The sequence below is a fragment of the Antedon mediterranea genome, chromosome 11 (genome assembly GCF_964355755.1).
Source record: "Antedon mediterranea chromosome 11, ecAntMedi1.1, whole genome shotgun sequence".
In the NCBI taxonomy this organism is placed as follows: Eukaryota; Metazoa; Echinodermata; class Crinoidea; order Comatulida; family Antedonidae; genus Antedon; species Antedon mediterranea.
Window position 1 is genome coordinate 3377025 of NC_092680.1, and position 21466 is coordinate 3398490.

General features: G+C 28.9%; 1 protein-coding gene across 5 annotated transcripts in view; it reads left to right on the forward strand.

Annotated features, from left to right (window-relative positions):
- Positions 1-21466, forward strand: part of LOC140062456 (S phase cyclin A-associated protein in the endoplasmic reticulum-like) — a 94638-nt gene that overhangs the window by 26177 nt on the left and 46995 nt on the right. For all 5 annotated transcript variants that reach the window (XM_072108680.1, XM_072108681.1, XM_072108682.1 and 2 more), the window contains 2 exons: positions 5572-5763; positions 11150-11207. In XM_072108680.1, the coding sequence (XP_071964781.1) occupies positions 5572-5763; positions 11150-11207 (250 nt within the window). The remainder of the gene's footprint in view (positions 1-5571; positions 5764-11149; positions 11208-21466) is intronic.

The following is a 21466-nucleotide window of genomic DNA, read 5'->3' on the forward strand; positions in this document are numbered from 1 at the left end:
AAACTTTTTCACTTCTGAAAATGTTCTCAAAGCTTCCCTTTTACATTTCTATTTTTTGAAAATATTAATTACTGTGAATTTGAACTAAAAATGTTCAAGCATGAAGTATGTAAGCATTTTATATAATGCTTACAAGTTCAAGTACATGTCAAGTGTAATCCCGCCAGTGGAAATTACATGTTAATATTAATGTCGAACAAAAGTAGATTTAATGGAAATAAATCTATTAAATATGAGTTGAGATTTCGGGCACATTAGCGCAGATCTTGGATCGTAACGCCATCGTCTTTGTTCGCAGATGGTAAAGTGTCTGTCTGATCACTTCACGTTAAAGAACACTTGAAAATAGTTTTTCAACTTTACAGTCAGTAGAGGAATGATCTAGTGCTGTGCGAAAAAAAACCAAAATAATTGAGTTATAAGTTATATATTGAGAATTTTATTAATTAATAGACAAGTTATAAAGTTAACAAGTTCTGTTTTTCTTCATAAAACAACTTTGTATTTTTCTTCATGAAAAACGTTGTGTTTTTTGATGAACTTTTTTCTATTATTTTGAAAGAACATTTCATAATATTATATTTGTGTATATATATAATGTACTGTACCTCTCTACAAAAAAGAAAAAGACAAGAACAGAAAAAGGAAACAAAATACATTTCATTTCATTAATATTAAACATACCCAGCAGCAATACGCTTACTTTCAACCGTCAAATATACACATAGCATCGTCACTTTTAATACGGCAAGAGCCAACCACGGTAGGTGTGAAACCTGTGGTGTCGCCTCAATGTCTTGGCCTGATTTTCACGTTCGTTTTTGACTGTGTGTACTACACATGCTGTTTGTTTTCTTGATAACTTCATGTTCCCAAATTCCCTCCATATACATAATTCATTGAGTTTACACTCTACCTATGGTTAAACATTCTGTACATCACTCGGAGTGTTATCTGCAATTTCCAGGTGAGAGTGACTTGGAGACGGCCACGGACAGGTGTCTAGTTAATTTAAACCCTCGCTGATCAGCAGCTGCTTTGGGAAAAAAATTCATAAATTGAAATTAAAATATTAAGGCCATGCCCTTGATAATCTTAAAGGTTATATTGCTGATTGAGGATTGAATAATAATACTATTGATTATCAATACAGAAGTATGTTTACTTTAATACATTGTTTGTACAAAAGTACCCAAAGTTTTAGATCAAGTTAATTATATCAAATGATATTCTATATATTTTTCTATTCATATTTTTCTATCTTTTCTATTTTCTGCTACTGATACCGCTTACTGTTGTTACCTCTCACTGTAATCACTCGTTTGTGTAAATTTGGCCTTCAAACCTCATTATTAATTTTGTCAAATAAGTTGAGCAAATGTAATAATAATTATACATTTTGACGAGATATGTATAGTAATAGTCTCATATTGTCCTTTAACTTTAAGGGAAAAAAATTATTCATTTTTTGGCCAAAAATAAAAGAGTTAATTTATAAAAAACACACGCTAGTTCACTCTCTAGTTAAAGATGTATGTAACATGAAAAATGATGATTAATAAATCTGACTTTAAATAGGCCATTTTGCAGTTATTCACTTCTGTAAAAAAAAATTAAAACAAATAATGATTTCAAAAAAAGACAAACAAAACGGTTTAATTTAAAGGAATTACATTTTCTTCAGGTAAATCATCTTTTTTTTTTCGATCCAGTTTTTGGTAAAAGTAAATAACTATTATTAAAATGGAATAATAAAAAAAAAAATTTTAATTTTTTTCCGGGGACAATATATCTTTAATTATATAACCTCTTTTTTTCTCTAAAGGTTTTTTTTATAATTTTTTGATTAAAAAGCAGCAATGTATGTAATCACTGGTCTCACAGAAACACTACCACAATCATCAATCTGAATTATTATTTTAAGATTAATTCTTTGTTTTCTTAAGTAGTGCAGTCGGAGTGTATTCATTTGGGTGGGGACAAATTAATATTTCTAACAATAACATGGAAATAGTAATAATAAATAGTACATTTTACTGATTGGAAATGAAAATAATTGCTTGAATGCACTACTGGTAGTTATTACATTCAAATGTGATAAAGGATGAGCTCTTGTTAAACTCATCACAGTTTTTTTTGTCGTCCTTCTTTATTTTCTTTTTTTTCCTACAAACAATTTGACATAATAAATACTACATTTAATATTTTATTAACTTTCTCCTATTTAATAGGAATCTCTAAATAAGATGCAAAAAAAAAGAAGAAATAACAAAATATAAAATTGACAATAAACAATTTTTAACCCCAATAATATTATACCCCAATATAGTCTTCCAATTTTAGTCTTCCAAATGTTATTTTTTAAGGAAGAAATTACCATTTTGTAATCATACCTATTAAGATAAGTTCACAATTTCTTGATAGTGTCTAACTATTTTTATTTTCGTCGCCTCCTTCAATTATAAAGTACAGCATGCACCATAATAAAATCGCATTGCATTATGCTTTTGTAAAAACATTTTTGTTTGACCTAATTTTGGTTACCTTTAAAATAAGAGACAAATAAATATTTTGGTTGAAATCATTCATTCTTTTTATCTCCCATTTGTTAGCTGATTTATAGAGTTTCTAAAAAGATCACAGTTGAATGGAATTTCAAGGTCATTCATATATCTTTATCTATCTATTTATCTAAAACTACAAAATGTAATTGTACTTTTGAACTTTTCTATTTCTTAATCAAACTGCGCCAGTATGATTTATTCATAGGATATTAATTACATCTTTGCCGTTTCATACATAGAGTCTATTTGTATCATCCCTATCGTATGGAAATAATAATTTATCTTTTGTTTTCGAAAAAAATCATTCAATTCGATCATAAACTTTTTTGAGATATTACATAAATGCATTCCTTGGTAAATTATATAATTATGAACATACTGTTCAAAATTTAAAATGTTCAGTATTATAGTGTATGAACAGTAACTTTTTTCAACATTAAAAGTTATTAAAATACATATCACATACTTACATTTTACCACTTAATTAGGGTGCTAATTCAATTTCATATTGTCTAAGAGATTTAATAATAGATAGATAATACTAAATAGTCAATTTATTTTGACAGAGGTAGTTATGTCATGTTTAAGTTTTTTCCAGATTTGGGGGCCAGGTAATGACCAATTACACAATAATGCGTAGGTGTACAAGCTCACTATTATATCCATAAGCACCCAGTACATACATCATTTTGCACTCTCTTACACTATGAATGTGCTTTTTAAACACCTACTATATATTTTGTATTATATAAGAGATTATATTCCTCTATTAATACTAAGCCTATTCTATCTTTCAAAGTTAGGGCACTTTTTTTTATTTTGTCCAATTGCATTTTACTTAACTAAAAATATTAAATTCAATATTTTTTCCCTTATAATAATATAAGTAAATGACTATTGGACTATAGAGACTCTGTAGTTGATGCAGAGGAACCATTTTATTGTTCTGTTCTCTAGCACTTTAAAGCGCCCAAATGACAGCTTGCCAGAAAATAATTCACAGGAGTTTAGTGAAAAAAGACATCTGAATATCCCATCCTATTTCTTTTAATGAATTCAATGATGACCAAAATAATTTGTAGATTGTAAAAAGTTGTTTTAGATATTGATTGACACTGCTTCTTATTTTATTGACACTCATTGATACACCCTCAACTTTTGAAATAAAAATTTTCACTTTTTAGGGGATAGGTGATAGGAAAACCTGTTTAAAGGGTCTTTCACACCTCTTCCGGGAAACATTTCCGGTCCAGCTTCGAAAAATCTAATCGAACGCGTCAATGTTTCATTTTCACGTGGCTACTGTATGTGCATATCGATTGCCGCATAGCCATGTGGAGTTTTATTTTCCGGAACCGGAACTGTGTCGCAAAAGGTGTGAAAGACCCTTAAAAATGGTGAGATATTAAAGAATACATCATTTTCAATATCATAATCAAAAGTTTGGGTTTTAATGTTTCTAAAAGCAATGCTTCCAAAAACTAATTATTTTATTTATGAAAATAACAAATATCGTACACTTGATAAGTGTTAGTTAAGTAGTTCATTATGATTTCATAGAAATATATAGAGCATAATTGTATATTTTATTGATGAGTCTCACTGTGAATTAGATTACCTGAGCGTCGGGCACCCCCAGGCTTATTGTCCGCTTCTCCCCAGTGTGCCAGGTAAATCCTTATGGATTCTCACTGTTTGTACTAGGAGGTGTTTGGTTATTAAATTTTTACGAGCTTTATGAAAAATACTGGAACAAACAATAAATATTTTGGTGAGAACCTGTACTGTTGTTACATTAGACTGAATACCTGTGTAAGAATTTGTAAATTTAGTGTTCACATTTTAGACGAAATTAATTTCCTTCGATTCATTATTAATATGTTGATTCATTTCTGACATACATTATAAATTATTGATAAATCACCATTTGTTCTAATTCAAAATCACTGTTTTTTTTTATGGGCTTTTAAAAGCATGTGGCATGTATGTTTTATATTTGAGGCAGGAATTATTAATTCATCTTTTTGTTTAAAGTGATATTTTCTTAATATTCATGGTTAATCCTTTTTAGTTCATTTATTTTACATGATACTTATTGTTAGAATAACACATTTATTACAATTTCTAATGCAATTTTAACACAACATTGAAAAACAAATTATCTAAACATTTGTGGAAATTTATTCCAACCGATTTGATACATTTCGAATCGAATAAACTTTAATGAAAATCATGAATGAACCTGTCGCCTTGAAATTATAATAGGGCACTTATCTTCAAGGTCGTAATTTTGAGCGATTGCGAGGGATTTGTGTGTAGTGCTCTTATTGCGAATTTAAGTCGCAGGCAGTCTGAAATTGAGTGCATTATACTACTCGCTTAAGTGTTGTACTATCATTCAATTATGAATTCATATGCTGTTAATAGAAAATGACATTAATTCCCGAGTTATATGCAAAATATATCACTACATGAAAAATCGTTTACGATGCTATGTGTAGATATATAGTAAAACAACATAATGTATTCTAGAGATAAAAATTAAAGATAGAAAGATAGAGTATAATTGTCAGTACCCACATTTCTCTGCCAACTTATTTCGCCAATGCTCTGGCTTTAAGAATAAACATCATAACTTGCAGAGAAAAATATATAAAAAAATAAATAATTCACTAGAATTATTTCTGATTCTGAAAATAATTATTTTATATTTATTTATAAATCTACTTTATAATCACCTGAATTTTTAATGAATTTTAATTTTTGGTTTTTATGTATTGATATTTTTATATTGGTAATGTATTTTAATATTGGATTTTATTTATCAATTTATTATTATTATTATTTGTTTATCTATTATACTTTTACCTATAAATGTAAATGATTTTGTAAATGCAATTTATTCAGATTTTTGGTTTTTTTTTTTTATACTATTTCGGTTGTTTCTTTTTCTAATTATCGATACAACATTTTTAAACATTTTAAAATCTTTTCTTTCTTTTTTTAGATTATCGTTCAATCTGGCAAAACCCCAACCCTCCTGCAACAATTGTGTGCATTACCATTCCAGTACTTTAGCGATCCGCGTCTTATGGCCATTTTGTTTCCTACACTCATTGCCTGTTGCCATAACAACTCGGAGAACAAGATAATTCTGGAGCAGGAGATGAGTTGTATGCTGTTGGCAATTTTTATTGAGGTGAGCCACCTAATCATGCACTTTTTGTGTCCTTAATGTGTCTCCAATTAATTACTTATCCGACAAAAAGTACAATTGATTACCATCCCCAGTTCATGATTAACTTTTGAAATTAAAGTCTACGGATATTTAACGATCTATTATACATGTATTTTAACAATAAATAAATGCATGCTAATTTGTCTTTATACTATGAAATATATGGTTCATAATTCACCACAATGTTGATGTTTCTGTGCTTGCCTTCCAATCCCAAGGTCTAGTCCAGAGTTTGGCTCTATATTGCGAACATTAAATTGCATTTAAGAAAGTTATCTGACATGACAATAGTTGTGACATCGTGATGTCATTTTACCAAATAGTATTTTCCATTGAGTGTCAAACATTCTGAAATAGTCTGAAATACATTTAGCCAGCAGAGGATAAATTTTCGATCCAATATTGAATGTTATGCATCTTTTTTAACAGTGTAAAAGGCTATTTGCTATTTTCACTTGCAAATTGCAGGTATATTATCAATATGACAAATTTATGTTTTTAAATGCATTGGTATAAAAGAAAAAATAAAAGAAATTTTAATTATAATTATAATAATTATCAACATAAAATATACTAAGTGTAATTTTATTATTGTTAAAATATTCATCAAATTTTGTCTGAAATATTAATGATGTTATTATTATGTAAGTACGTTGTCTGTTTCTCAAGTCACGTCTTTCAGATCTTAATACATATCCATAACACTATCATTACAACCATTGCCAAGATCATTTTTCTTGTTGAAAGGTAATTCTATTTTACACTGTCGTAGCATTCGGCTAATGGCTGTTGTAATGGTGTTCTCACGATGTCTTATAAGCTACCTCATTATAAAATTCTTATCAGTTTCTCTTTAGCTAATTTATCCCTAATATGTTGCACTCGTGTTGAACACAACGTTAAGTTATTTTGCTTTATGTCGTTTACCCGCTTATTGATTGATCCTAATGAATTTCTTATGTCGTTTATTTTGCATTTTCATGACCAACAGAGTTCTAAGTTTTTACGCTCTTACTTAAGAATGCCAGTGCACTTAATTTTTAGACGTTAGTAACATTAGCTAATGTATTGGCCATGCATTAGTTGTTTATAGACAGATCGGTAAAGATACACCGCACTTACTTACATAGAATATTGTGTGATTCTTAAACACATTGTAGTATTTCTGTTCCTGATACTAATTCAAAATTGACTACACTGTTCAGAATTTGTTAATGTCAGAGTATGCAATGTATCTGTGGAATCACGAAATGATATACGCCATATTAGGTGATTGAGAAAGTCACAGCAAAAATAATTCAAATTTAATTATTGATGCAGAAGACTGACGAGAAAAGGGTTAAACCACAAACATATAGGACAAACTAATCCAAAAAGTTACTTATGAAGAAAAGGATTGATGTTTTGAAAGCTGGTTCTTGACAGAGAAGCATAAAGATCTAACAATGACATCAATTGATGGAAAGTCTAAGCTGTATCATAGACCTAGCAGTTGGACACTGTCATAGCAATGTTAAATGTGAAAGCAATGGTGGATTTAAAACCAAGCAGTTTTTGGAGGTAAAAACCTTTGTAGCTGGGTACGAAACCTACCATACCAAGTCGGATGGAAGCAGTAGTACCTAGATGAAAAACTAGCAATGTTGAATAGAAAACTTCTGTAGCAATGTCGGATAGAACACCTAGCAATGTTGGACACAAACTCAGCATTGCTGGACACAAACCTAGCAATGTTGGACACAAACTCAGCATTGCTGGACACAAACCTAGCAATGTTGGACAACAAACTTAACATTGCTGGACACAAACTTAGCATTGTTGGACAACAAACTTAACATTGCTGGACACAAACTTATCATTACTGGATACAAACTTATCATTACTGGACACAAACCTATCATTGGTAGATTCTGGACGAATATACCTATAACAGCGTTGCTGCAGTATATCAGTTAATAGTTCATTATGTATATTAATACTTCACTCTAAAAGACACAGGACCTAATAGAAAACCTAATAGCGAGTTGTTAATTGATTGCAGGGAATTGCTGATGGGTTGTATTACATTAATGGATATTTTCAGATTTGATCTGATAATTAGTTAATTATTGGTACATTCTGGTCATAAGAGTGATTGTTAGTATGTTCACATCAATCTAGTTTGGATATACGATTAGAAGGTTGTGAATCCAGCTCTGAAGACCCACTGTTTTTTTTACAAATAACGTCTTCTTTTAATTGCAAGATCCATCAAGAAACAATTTGAAAACTTAATATTCGTGGAAATAATGATTGAGTTTAATCGTTCTTTTTATGGTTGTCATCTATTCATCAGTTTTTATTTGTGTGTTGCTCTTAAAGTATTCCTTTCGTTGTTTTCTGTATGCTATTTTGTAAAACGAAAATGAAATCTCTGTGTTATATTGGAAGGTTGTGAGGCATTCTTCAAACACACACATGTGTTCTCAAATTTTGGATCATGAACTGTTCTATCCACTGCTGAATGAAAACCTCAACATTTACTTATTCTTTCTTGAGACTGGTTAACAGAATTTGCTTGGTAGTTGTACCATTTTCTTCTTTATCTATTTTGACTTCCTTTTAAACATCAGTTTGCATGGATGAATACTGTTTTGCAATATGTTTTTATTTACAAAATATGAATACATTCATTGAATAGTCGGCATGAGTATAAAGGATAATAGTCTTTGGAATAATAATATTTCAATCATTGCAAGTTATTTCTGCTATTTGAGGAAAGAAATTCAATTTTATATCATAAGATCATATCTTTTGAATGTTTTCCTCATCTGAACGTCATCTAATGATTATTGTAAAGATTATTCTTTTTGGAAGAATAACTTTAAAAAGTTGGATAACCTGTTTGGAGATATATATCTACTGTTCCTTTGTGTTATGATCTTCGTTCTGAAAAGGTAATTGTTTAGGATTCTTCATTGTATCTCCAATGCCTTTTGTATCGTCGACTGACGTTGGAATTGCAAAAGGTTAAGCGCTGTCATATCAGTTTTATACAAATCTGAATTGTTAAAATCCTCATTTTTCTTATCCAATTATTCCTTTGATGAGTAGATATATTTTATGGGTTCATTTTTATTCATTTGCTAGGCTCTAGATCAAATTGTATTAAACTCAATTATGTTCTGAGTGTCCTGTTCGTGTCAGATTTAAGATAGTTGTTTAAGTCACTTAACAGCATTCTACCTGATGATGATTTTCCCCCTCTTCTTTTCCCCCAGGGTTGCAAACTTGCATATAATGTTATACTGTTATATTTTATTTCTCAGTGTCCCGTTCGTGTCAAATTTGTATACACTTAAAATAACATTTTATCTAAGGAAGATTCCTACTGTCTACTCCCCAGGTTATGTACAACTTGCATGGAATTAATAATGATATTTAAATTAGATAGTTTTTCCTTGAATTTAAATTCATCACATGTTTGGTTTGAGTAAACTTTGGTTGAGTTTATCATTTTTTATATTTGTATTTTTTATTTTTGCAATGTTTCAAAATATTTTCTTTGAAAACTTGTGTTGCTGCACAACATTTCTGAATGGAGCCCTCTATGTTTAGATATCTTAATCCATAATATCATTTTATATTATTCTTATTAATTTCCATATAGTTTCAAACAGTTATATAAAAAAAGAAGTAAAGCAAAAAATATCTAAAAAAAATTTTTTCACTATTTTAAAAAAAAACTTTTAAATTCCTTGCAAGAACATACATACATTAATATTTTGCATATATTTTCTTATTGTTACTACTAATACTATACAGTACATGAAAAATATAAAAAGGCAGGGAAACAGCATTTATCTATTTATAAACATGAACAACATTTACAGTAAAAAAACAATATACAGTCAAATCTCCAAATACTAGACACTTTGAAAACTGGAAACTCTCCCAAAACCAGACTTTTCCAAAAAGGTCCAAATTCATTTTTATCATTAGAAACACATTCCGAATACCAGACTTTCTGGAAAACCAGACATATTAGGTCATCCCAAAGGCGTCCGGTATTGGGTGAGTTTACTGTATTATTAAATTAGACAAGAAAAAGTTGAAGAAATAGGAGTTTATTTTGTTACATATACCATTCATTTCAACATTTTGTTTTGTTATTAAAAGAAGGTTGATGTTTAACCCCCAAGTAATTTAACAAATGCAACAATGTGTTATCACAACATTTGAACTGAATGGTAATCATTTTCAAAATGAATTTGAAATGAATTTACCAAACAACATGATTGTAAGGTTTCCATTTGTGACCTTTTCTTGTTTCACCACTCACTGTCCCTATTCAACATTTTGTTCTCTTTAATAAAAAAACAACAATATAAGAAGGTTAATCTTTAACCTCAACCAGAAATTAATTAACAAACACAAACACAACATTGTGATATCATAACATTTAAACCTTAATAATCTTGAATATAAATAATATTGTTATAATAGTATAACTTATTTCTTTCAAAATATGTAGGATTAGGTCACAAGATCAAATGTAGTTATTATTATAACTGCTCACTGTTCTTGTTGTTTATCAAACGCTTTGTTTTTATTATGTTGCTTTTTTCATGATGTTTTACTTACCAATTTATTTGGTGGTTGTTAACCCTTATATGGAAATAGTAATGAATTTTGAACATAAACATTAGTTTTGCGCGTCAATCTGTCTCGTTCTTCACAAAATATTATTTTGAGAATAATCAAAACATAATGCATTATGATTGTAATGATTTGGTTTTTTCCGACTTCCAAATTATTAGATAATTATTATTTTATCTCTGCTACGTTGTTTTGATTTGAATATATTTTGTGCTGGTTGTTTATGATAAATGAATTCAATGATATGATTTTTAGAAATATATTTCTAAATTATGAATTAAATTATAAATTTATTAAATGTATATGAATTCACTGTACTATGTTGAAATAGATTTAGTTTGTACAAATTGTATTATTGAATCCATTTAGTGTAAATCATATTAACAACCAGCACAAAATATATTCATAGTGGTTTAACATGCTTGCCTTCTAATTTTAATGTTCATGGTTCAATCTTGACCTAGTCTCACAGGATTGTTTCTCACTACTTAGTGTTGTTAGTTGATTGTACTTTTTACTGTATTAAATCCATCCTGATTGGCAAGTTACTTGTTTTTAGATAAAAATAAAATTGTAAAAAATATTGTTATAATTTATTTAATCAGACTCATTTTAGTAAACATGTCATGTCATAACTTAAACAATTTCAGTCACAGTTGTCTGTATTTAAAGTACTTAACTTAGAGCTATATTAATTGTATCTTAACAGGAAAAGCTAAGAGACAAAGAGAAGGCAAAGCTTTTACCAACAGCAGCCAAAGCAAAAGGTAGGACCTAACTGGCTTTTTTTCATGTTCATTTCTCATACCTCAAATAATCATGCTGATTGCAGTTTTTTGAGACAGTTTAGTTGTATGCATCTTTTTGTCCAGAAACATTAAAATTGAATCACTCACTCACACTCTTAATTCTAAGGTGGTAAAGCTCACCTTTGATTGAGGATATTACTGTATATTGTGTTGTCTTGATGCGTCCTAAACTTTCTCAAATTGTGTGTGATATAGGAGGAGGATGAGAAATTTACTTTTTTAACAACTTAACTACTGTAAAAAGGTAGAAACGTCGTACTATTATGATTATGATAATTCATTTAAAGTAAATCTTTCAACATTTTCAACAGTCAGTCTAGTTTTGAACACATATACAAGTAAGGATTTAAATAAAAGTATTCTACCATAACACTTCGAAGAGAAGCTCATGGGCTTATTTTTAAGGACTTGTGTAGGCTTCTTTTCATTCATTTTTTTTCCGAGTTTTTATGGTAAGTTTAATTTAAATTTGATGGAACTTTTGCATGCTACATATTGAGATCTATATTTATAAGTATTACTATTATGTACAAGTCTAATTATATAAAACTTATGGATACAAAAATGATTCAATGAGGTAGTATACCATATACCATTATCAGTCACTAGACCATATGGATGAAAAATGGTTTATATCCAGTACACAATGTTATTGAGGCAGAATCAGAATTATCAATGCGCCATAACAATAACTATGAAGAACATGAAAGCTATATGATGCATTACAATTCAGATTTATTATACCATGTTTCATTGTACAATAGAAATTGTCTATTCAACAAAAAGGAGTGCAAACAGGAAAAATATATCATTTTCTAGATTGAATAATTTTCATACAATACTGATGTGTATGTCAGCCATTAAAATTTATATATAAAAGAATTATGAAAATTATACTGGAATATAATCCTTTAGTGCGTAATAAATCATGCAATCACGGTCGAACGGTAATAAATGCCAACATTAGAATTTTTGTGACATAGTCATCGGAATACAGATAGGCAGAGGGTACTAGTAATGTAGTGATTTGTATGTGTAGTGGATGGTGAGGCATCTGATGAGGCCTGGCGATGATTTGTATGTACTGGATGATGATATTGTACATGACGGATGGGGAGACATAGCACCTCAATAGTTAATCTTATAACTCCATAAAAAATATTGAAAAATTGTATAAATGTTTGTGCAGCATAAAGAATGATGTAGGCCTAGGCATACTGAAGGAATAGAAGGAAAAATGTATGGTGATGATATACAAACAATACAATGTGTTTATTATTACCGTATGTGGTGTGTATATAGTTTTTGTAGATACTTAGGTGGGTCTCGGAGACATCCTAAAACTACCATTCTATGATTAAGGTTTATCGCAAATAGATTGATGTTGCGAGGAACGTCATTCCACAATGTATGATGGGAAGGTTTTGGGAGCAAACTCACAATGTGTATGTGACGTTTGCTCCCAAACCTTTTGCTATTTGCGATAAACCTTATGGATGACTCATTGACTGAAGGATCATAAAGTGGACAAGACTATTCCGTTTATTTTTACATTCATTCAGAAAAAATTAAATATTGTTTATTTTATTTATTTATTCAACTTTATTTGACAAGGGTAGCTCAATACCTGTACTACAGCAGTACAGCTGACTTGAATGAAGAGGCCCTCTTAAAAAAATAAAAAAATATACAGACGACATTCAAACATAAAGATATTTAAGCGAATTCATAAAGTTATAATTCTCAAACAGATAAAAAATGTTAAAATTCATACATGTAAACAATTTTTAACATTCATTAAAAAAATAAAACTTTAAAGTTCATAATAAAAGGACATTGGTACCTGTCACGAACTCCTCTCACGTATGTTTCCGAGCAGTTGAAAATACTTTAGGAACTCCCTTGTGACATAAAAGTATACACACAAAATCCACAAAGTTGTAAAATAACTCAAAAACAAAGCTTTAATTTCAATCAACTTCAACTTTCAACAATCCAGTAAGCACTTTAAACAACAGTTTCACAATAACTTTACAATATAACATCCAACCTCTAATCCAACCTCTAATCCAACAACCTTCTTCAAAATAAATGCTTCAATCAAAATCCTTCTCCCACTTACAATTGTCATACTTCCCCTTATATACAATATGTTCATAACCTTCTAGATCATTCCTTATACTTCTCATTATTACATGATTACAGTTTCTATTAATAGGACTTCTGGATGTTCTTGATTGTTCTTATTAATTATACATGGTTTCTTAAATCAAAACATCTAATTCTAGAATGTTCATGTAAATACTATGTTACTCTATATGTTAGGGAATGGTAATTTATTACACTCCCCCCTCTTTCTGAGCTCAAAACTCTTTCTTGGAGTTTTGAAGGGCAAGTATACACGAAAGTGGCAAAAGTTAACCCACTCCTATTCTATAAAACTTAAATACGCCATAATAACATACAACATAATCATTAATAATTACTAATAATGAACAAACAATATTCATGTAAATTTGTCGGAATGGTTCACTAACAATTACTGACATAGGAATCATAAAATCCTTAAATTTAGTTTTATACTTTGAGGCTTTACAATACTCTGTCAACGAAATATCATGTGAAAATTTCAAAACACTATTACTGCAATGATATAAAACCAGTAATTTCTCTATGGGTTCTGTCTGGTGTTTAGTAAAAACATGCCTAAATAAAATTCCGTCCTTACAGACCGTCATATCTTCCCGACATAAACCTTCTTTCCTTTCAATATCTTCCCGATGTAAACGTTCTTGGTTATCCATCATCTGCTGCATCAGAAGACTCTGTTGTTGTATTTGTTGCTTCATTAACAACACTAAAAAGTCTGTACTGCTGTACACTTTACCGGATATTGTTGTTGATTGTTTATCAGCCATATTTTAAATCTGGATGAGGGTCTTGTTACTAGTTAATCGTAGTTACCGAGACGTTCACAAGTCTACTGTTCCAAATAAATAATGTACTGTTCTTAAAACAATGTTTGTGTCCTTACGATTAAACAAAACGTAGCACCGCGGCTTCCGTAAAATATCACAGTATCGTAAGTACCGCTTTCACAAAATATCAATAAAGTACAGTTGATCCTAAAACAGCCACCAATCTATGGCAAAATACAGTAGATCAAACTGCTACCACAAAATCTCACAACCGTAGATAAATACACAGTTAAGTCGAACAGTAGATCGAAATAACCGCTGCCACCAAATTAGGCTGAACACCGCTGCCACCAAATTATGTCACGAACTCCTCTCACGTATGTTTCCGAGCGGTTGAAAATACTTTAGGAACTCCCTTGTGACATAAAAGTATACACACAAAATCCACAAAGTTGTAAAATAACTCAAAAACAAAGCTTTAATTTCAATCAACTTCAACTTTCAACAATCCAGTAAGCACTTTAAACAACAGTTTCACAATAACTTTACAATATAACATCCAACCTCTAATCCAACCTCTAATCCAACAACCTTCTTCAAAATAAATGCTTCAATCAAAATCCTTCTCCCACTTACAATTGTCATACTTCCCCTTATATACAATATGTTCATAACCTTCTAGATCATTCCTTATACTTCTCATTATTACATGATTACAGTTTCTATTAATAGGACTTCTGGATGTTCTTGATTGTTCTTATTAATTATACATGGTTTCTTAAATCAAAACATCTAATTCTAGAATGTTCATGTAAATACTATGTTACTCTATATGTTAGGGAATGGTAATTTATTACAGTACCAAATATTGCTTATTATTAATGCTTATCTTTTATTTGAGATATAATTTTAACTTGGTTTTAAAAATCAGAATAATATATATTGCATTTAAAGGGGAGAGAAATAAGAAAGGAAGTGGCTCTGTATTAAATAAAAACACATATTTGTCATCTCTGTAGATCATACGTATCTGTATTATATACTTACTTTGTCCTTCATCTTCACACATCTTGTCAAAATGTTTAAATCTTCACCAAGAAAAGCACTTTTTAGTCATAAATAATAAGAACAGTTAAAACTACTTCATTAATATTTGATAGCGAGGTAAGTGCACCTATATTAAGATAACTTATTAATTAATTCTCTTTACACTACACCTAGAATTGATCCTTCAAGCCTATTATAGGTGTACATGTTCACTTTAATTTAACTTTCCCCAACTGAAATGTGATTAGATAAAATAATGTGTATGTTTGTTCTAATTTTTTGACATTTTTACCAAATAGTATCATGTTCTTTTAAAACTAAAGATATTATTTCCTTGAAAAAAAAAATAATTTTGATTTTTTTGTTGATTTTTTTTAAAAATCCTAATTTAAAAGGAAAAGAAAATAGTTAACCTGTCAGACAACATGTTTGTTTTTTAATTTTCACAAGTGATATTTGTTCAGGTTTTAAACAAAATTTAATTAAAACTACACATTCAATGCCTTTTCAAAGATTGATTTGATTCACTTATTTTTCATGTTCTTGTGGAAAATACATCTCTAATAATAGATAATTTGACGGTAAACCAAATATAAAAAACCACAGCACATCTCGACTATTTTAATTTGTAAAACAAAATATTTATCATTATTTTTGTGGATGGCAATAATTTAATTTTGTGACTAACAAGTGAAAAGTGTAAACCTCCCACAAGAGAGTAGGATGATATCGTAGGATGATATCGTAGGATGGTTGTTGGATTCATGGATTGTAAAGTGCACTGGAATCATATCATAGAATTGAAAACAGGCTTAGCTATACTTAATATATTGAAAACTAATGTACCATCTGCCAACACTATATTGCACACACTAATCTTGTTTAACATTATTTTGTTGTTGCTTGTTGATAACAAAATAAAATAATATATTTTCAATATGTGCAAAAGATTTTACTTATTGTACAATAATTGTTTTATGATAAACAAATTAAACTTTGAGTTTAGTATGAACAAATTGAAATATTGAGGTATTTTGCAAAAATTGATGTGCAAAAAAATGTTTGATTATGTTCATAAAAAAAAGTAAAAACATATTACAAAAACTTGAAAAATATGAAGTAATTAATGTTAATTAAAGATTAAACAAAAATGATGTTGAACTATGAAATTAAAGATATAAACACTTTTATAATGCACTTTTAGACTTCCATCACTTTATTGCAAACATTTTGATCTAGTAAAAATATTTGATATGATTAATGACTATGTTACATTGTTTGCTATTTTATGTAAAAGTATTCTTTACTTGCAATTAACCTGTTACTGACATAAAACATATTTTCTTCTTTTTATTCCTAATGGAATTTCGTTATAATTATGTATTTTAAATACTTTAATAAAGTGGAAAACTGAGTTTATTTCTTTCAAAAGTAGATTTATTGCATAATAAATTTTAAATTAGCCCACTAAGCATATTAGTGTTCATCTTTATTATCAGATAAATTACTGTCCTTTTCATAGAGTAAAGTGATATTAAAAAGTTTAACATTAGGTTGTATCATGGATCAGCCTTTTTTTGCTGCGTTTTCATCATTCATCCACTTTTCAGAAATTTTTGAAAACAATTTTTTTTATTCATCTGACTGTCTGATTGACTGTTTCAAAAATCTGTACAGTATAATAAATAATAAACACTTATAAGGTTAGCACACGCAATTTGTTAACTTTATTTATTTTATTTTATTCTGGTATTATATGAAAAAACATATATTATATAGAATAGATCAAAAACAAGTATTTTAATATAATTATTACATATTAGCCTATTATACATTCCTACAATTTTATCTTTATTATTTCGAATATTTTTATTTATTTTTTATTTAATTATAATTGTCATAATTTAAATGATTCAGTTATTAACACATGATATTTAGGAGTCTTTTGAAACACTTTAAAAGTTAATACACAAATAATTTTATAAATATTTTGTTGGTTTAATTTGTTACATAAAAGACAGTGCTGGAAATCCAAATGATTGAAAACAGATGAAAATAATCCAAGATATATAATACTTGAGTGGAACAGTAACAAAATCCGTAAAATATTGTGGGCACGTACGCCTCAAGCTTCGCTATGCCTCATGCGTATGCTCCTGCACGGAGACATGATCTATCTCAACGTTTACTCAACCCATTAGCGTTGTTAAAGGCCGTTTGTCCCTGCGATACACCGGGAACCTGATCTTGCTGTTCGACAATTACCGGCAATTTGTTGGAGTAGGTACTAATGTTGGTAATACTTGAGAACTAAAGTTTTCCATTAGCGAACACAACAAACAACGTGTAATGTGGTAATTAGCCTGTGTGTTGGATATCCTTAAAAGCGAAGGAAAAAGAAAAGCTACTCATAATGATGGATTATTGTTTAAAAAATAAAGCTTTTCTTAGTTTTTCTTTTCTTTATTTTTATTGCAGTATCACATATAAAATCAAATGATTGATTTTTGATGCGATATCAACCTCTTTTTTCTTGCGTATATATGTTTTAAAATAGAAAACAATTTGTAGTGATCAAAGTAATTGTTGTGAACGTTTGCTTGTTTTAAGCAAAAACCAGTTGAACAAAAGGACAATTGTTTTATTTACTGTACTTATTATTTATTGGTTAGATGTTTTGATAAACTCATACTGAAGACATTGAGTAAAATTTATAGGACTTTGTTAAAACTGAGAGATGGGGGGGGGGGGGGGATCTTTAATTGGAATGAAATCTGGAATAGATTTTAATTTAGATAACGGCAATTTAATATCAAAATATATTCTGAATAATTTAATACTTTATGTCCTTGTAATGTGTACGATTGAGAAAATTACGTGTCAGAAAATAAAAGATCAAAGAATGAATGAATACGGTCGCCAGGAAATCGTTACCACCTTTCACCATCATTGTAATTTTCTTAACTTAAAATCTGTTACATTATTTATTTTAATGTATTGAAAAAAATTAATTCTGTTGCTTTAATATAGATATGTGCGATTGTTATGTTGTGCAATTTTTCATCCAAGACTACATATTGAATATAGATCAAAGGGTTCCTCCGGTATTGGCTTGTCTCGCATTCAAATATCACAAACCATATTCCATTTTCTCTGATTGCTTCCCACAATGTTTTCACAATATATATTAGTGTAAATTGGAAATCAGGGTAAAATCGTGTCAAATATTGGATTTCTTTTGTAATAATGGATTGTATACAATGATTTTCATTTATTTAATTGATTAATGGTTCCTCCTACATTGTTATAACTGCTTATACCTTCTAGACTGTCCTTGCTATTTTATTAATTTTAATTAAAAACTGTCTAATCTCTTCTAATTATCGATTCAAAGCTTTTTTAGAAATTAAAGAAACATGTTTTTTTAGTGTAATCTTTTCCACAGAGAATATTGCCCTTCTATGCTGGGAATAGTAATTGAATTTTTACCAGGGCGGTAATTTTTTACTTGACTTTTTAGGGCAAGTGGTGAGACAAGATTTTTATTTTAATACAGATTGATTTATCAAATTGGCGCCATCCAGCTATTTTTGATGGACATTAAATTGATACGATTAATTAATTATAAAATAATATTAATTATACCATCATTATTATAATGATTTTGTTACTATTTCAACTGTCTTCGGTTTGTAAATAATGCTATGCTAGATTAAAATAAAAAATATTTTCATTTTATATATTTTTTTTATATTTTTAATATTATTAAATTACCACATAAGGCTATCACACAGTTTATGTAGTATTTTTTGCAATTTTTTTTTCTTTTTGTACCATATAAAAGGTTACAAAATAAAGGCAAATTTGTAGAATGTTTTAAAAGAAGAAATATATTTAAAAAAAAACTGTTTCTTCTAGTTTCATAGGACACCCTTCCCCAGACAGTTATCACTAACTTTGTAGCCCTTGCTCTACAACTTGTTTTACTCGCATAACTTGCATAAATTGAAATTATAGGCTATGACATAAATAAGAAGTTATTGGTATTATATTAAAACCTTTTTTTTTTATAAATCCAGAGGCAGTCCAACATAGTTTTGTCCATAGTCAATAGAAAGTATATTGACTATGTTTTGTCAAAGTATGTTTTTTGAAAGTGAGCCCTCTATATTTGTGATACCATCTGACAATAGGCCTATTATTATGTTAAATGTACAATAACTTTAGTAGAAGTCATTGTGACTATTGTTTCAAATATTTATGCTTCAATGGCATTATTTAAAGGTTATTAATTATTGTACTGTATATTATTAGGAATTTTTATTATTTTTTGTTAATGTTACAATTTCCTTACCTTTTACTTCTTACTGGTTCAGTTCATTTTCTTTGCATTTACTCTATGAATCTTCTTTATATTAGATTTTGACAATAATTGTTATTATTATCACAAAGCAATTTATCAAATCAAGCGTAAACATACATTTTGGTTTTGTAAATTAAAGTGTACACATCACATAAAAGATCAATCTTTCAACAAATGCAAATGTTTACAAACATTCGCAGGCTGAGCGCCTTGCTAGCGCCACCGTGTAAATACCAGATGACTGTGAGTTAATCCCGAGGCCCCTAATGTGAGATTAAACCTCCATGATGGACCAGCTAGACACGCGAAAGCTTAAATCTTACGTATCAATTAAATCGAACATGGATAATTCCCGCGAGATTGACATGATCCTGGCAATTGCTGACTGACAAACAACAAGCAGTATTCTGTTAGTCCCCAAGGTATAATAAAAAGCGTTGTTGTAGGCAATAAACAGTTTCCTATGACCACTGGCTATCACTCAATTATCATATTCTAGCCACCAGAATACAAAGGAAGCAATGATAGGTGTCATTAAACATGTTTATTATTTATTTATCATTTTGGTAAAGTAGTAATAAGAGATGAGATCTTTCTCTCAGCATTTAAAATGTTAAAAGTTAAGTAGGGAATCGCCAGTTTAAAATTTTACTATCTTGTTGTGAAATGATAATAATATGAACAATGTTTTCATATTGGTACATACCTTTTAATGCTGTTATTACCAATTATGTATTTAAAAAAACACATAGGGGTTTAGACTTATACATTTAATGATTTATATAGATATGTATAACATTTCTATTTTTAAATTAGATAAATTTCCCAATCAAAAAATGAAAAATTGAACAAAAATATAATATATGACAAGAAATTGAAAAATTGGGTTACAAACTTAACATTTTATTATTTGCTTTAAAGATTGTTTTGCAACGAAACCTCAATCTTTTAATGCTATCTATTACATTAAAAATATATGTGTTTTTTGTAGGGAAATATATGCCTTTGGTATTAAATTATTTAAAACAATGAAATTATACACAATTACAGATTTAATTGAGATTTAAACATCAGAAGGAAGTATTTAAAATTACACTTAATTTAAACTAGCTAGTGCTAAATTCTAAACACGTTTGTCACCTGAATATTAAAGTGTAATTATTAAGGTATTCATTTTTCATTACTATATTATCATTTTCACTAATTTTCTTATGATAATAAATTAGTCAGATATACATCATTATCTAAATACATTTGTAATCCGATATGTATTTTTAGTTTTTATTGTTCATTCAATATCTAATCTTTGACCTTGGTATTTTATTATAATTTTCCATACAATACTTTGTTTAATTTGTTTATAGAATATTTGCTCCATTTTCAATTGATTGAAAACTTTTGCAATGACGTTTTGTCCGTTTATCTCACCTTTCTTCTGTGATCATTCATCCGCGTTAAAAAATTCTTCAAAAGTACAATGAGATTTGTTCGCATATCTTTTGTTGCTTTTATCCAGGGTTGAATGAATAAAATAAAAATATGTATGCACGAGGTGAACACCTTATCTATTGATTTTAACTAGAATTCTTTTTAATATATTTACACATGTCATAATTAATTATATGATAATTTGTTTGTATTTGTTAAAATTAGTAGCCTATGTAGGAAAAATAAAAAACTTTATTTTTTTTCTTAAAAACTACAAAAAAGTATAGTCTGATAGCAATTCCGATTGTCCGAAATGTGTCGGTAAATAAACTGACTAATAACAATAATTTATTGGTACACTCTTTTGTAACAGAGGAAAACTCTTCGTAGAAGAGGTTCGACCTCATAAAAATAACTATAGTATTAACAAAGTATCACATAAACTATTTTTTAAGAATCGA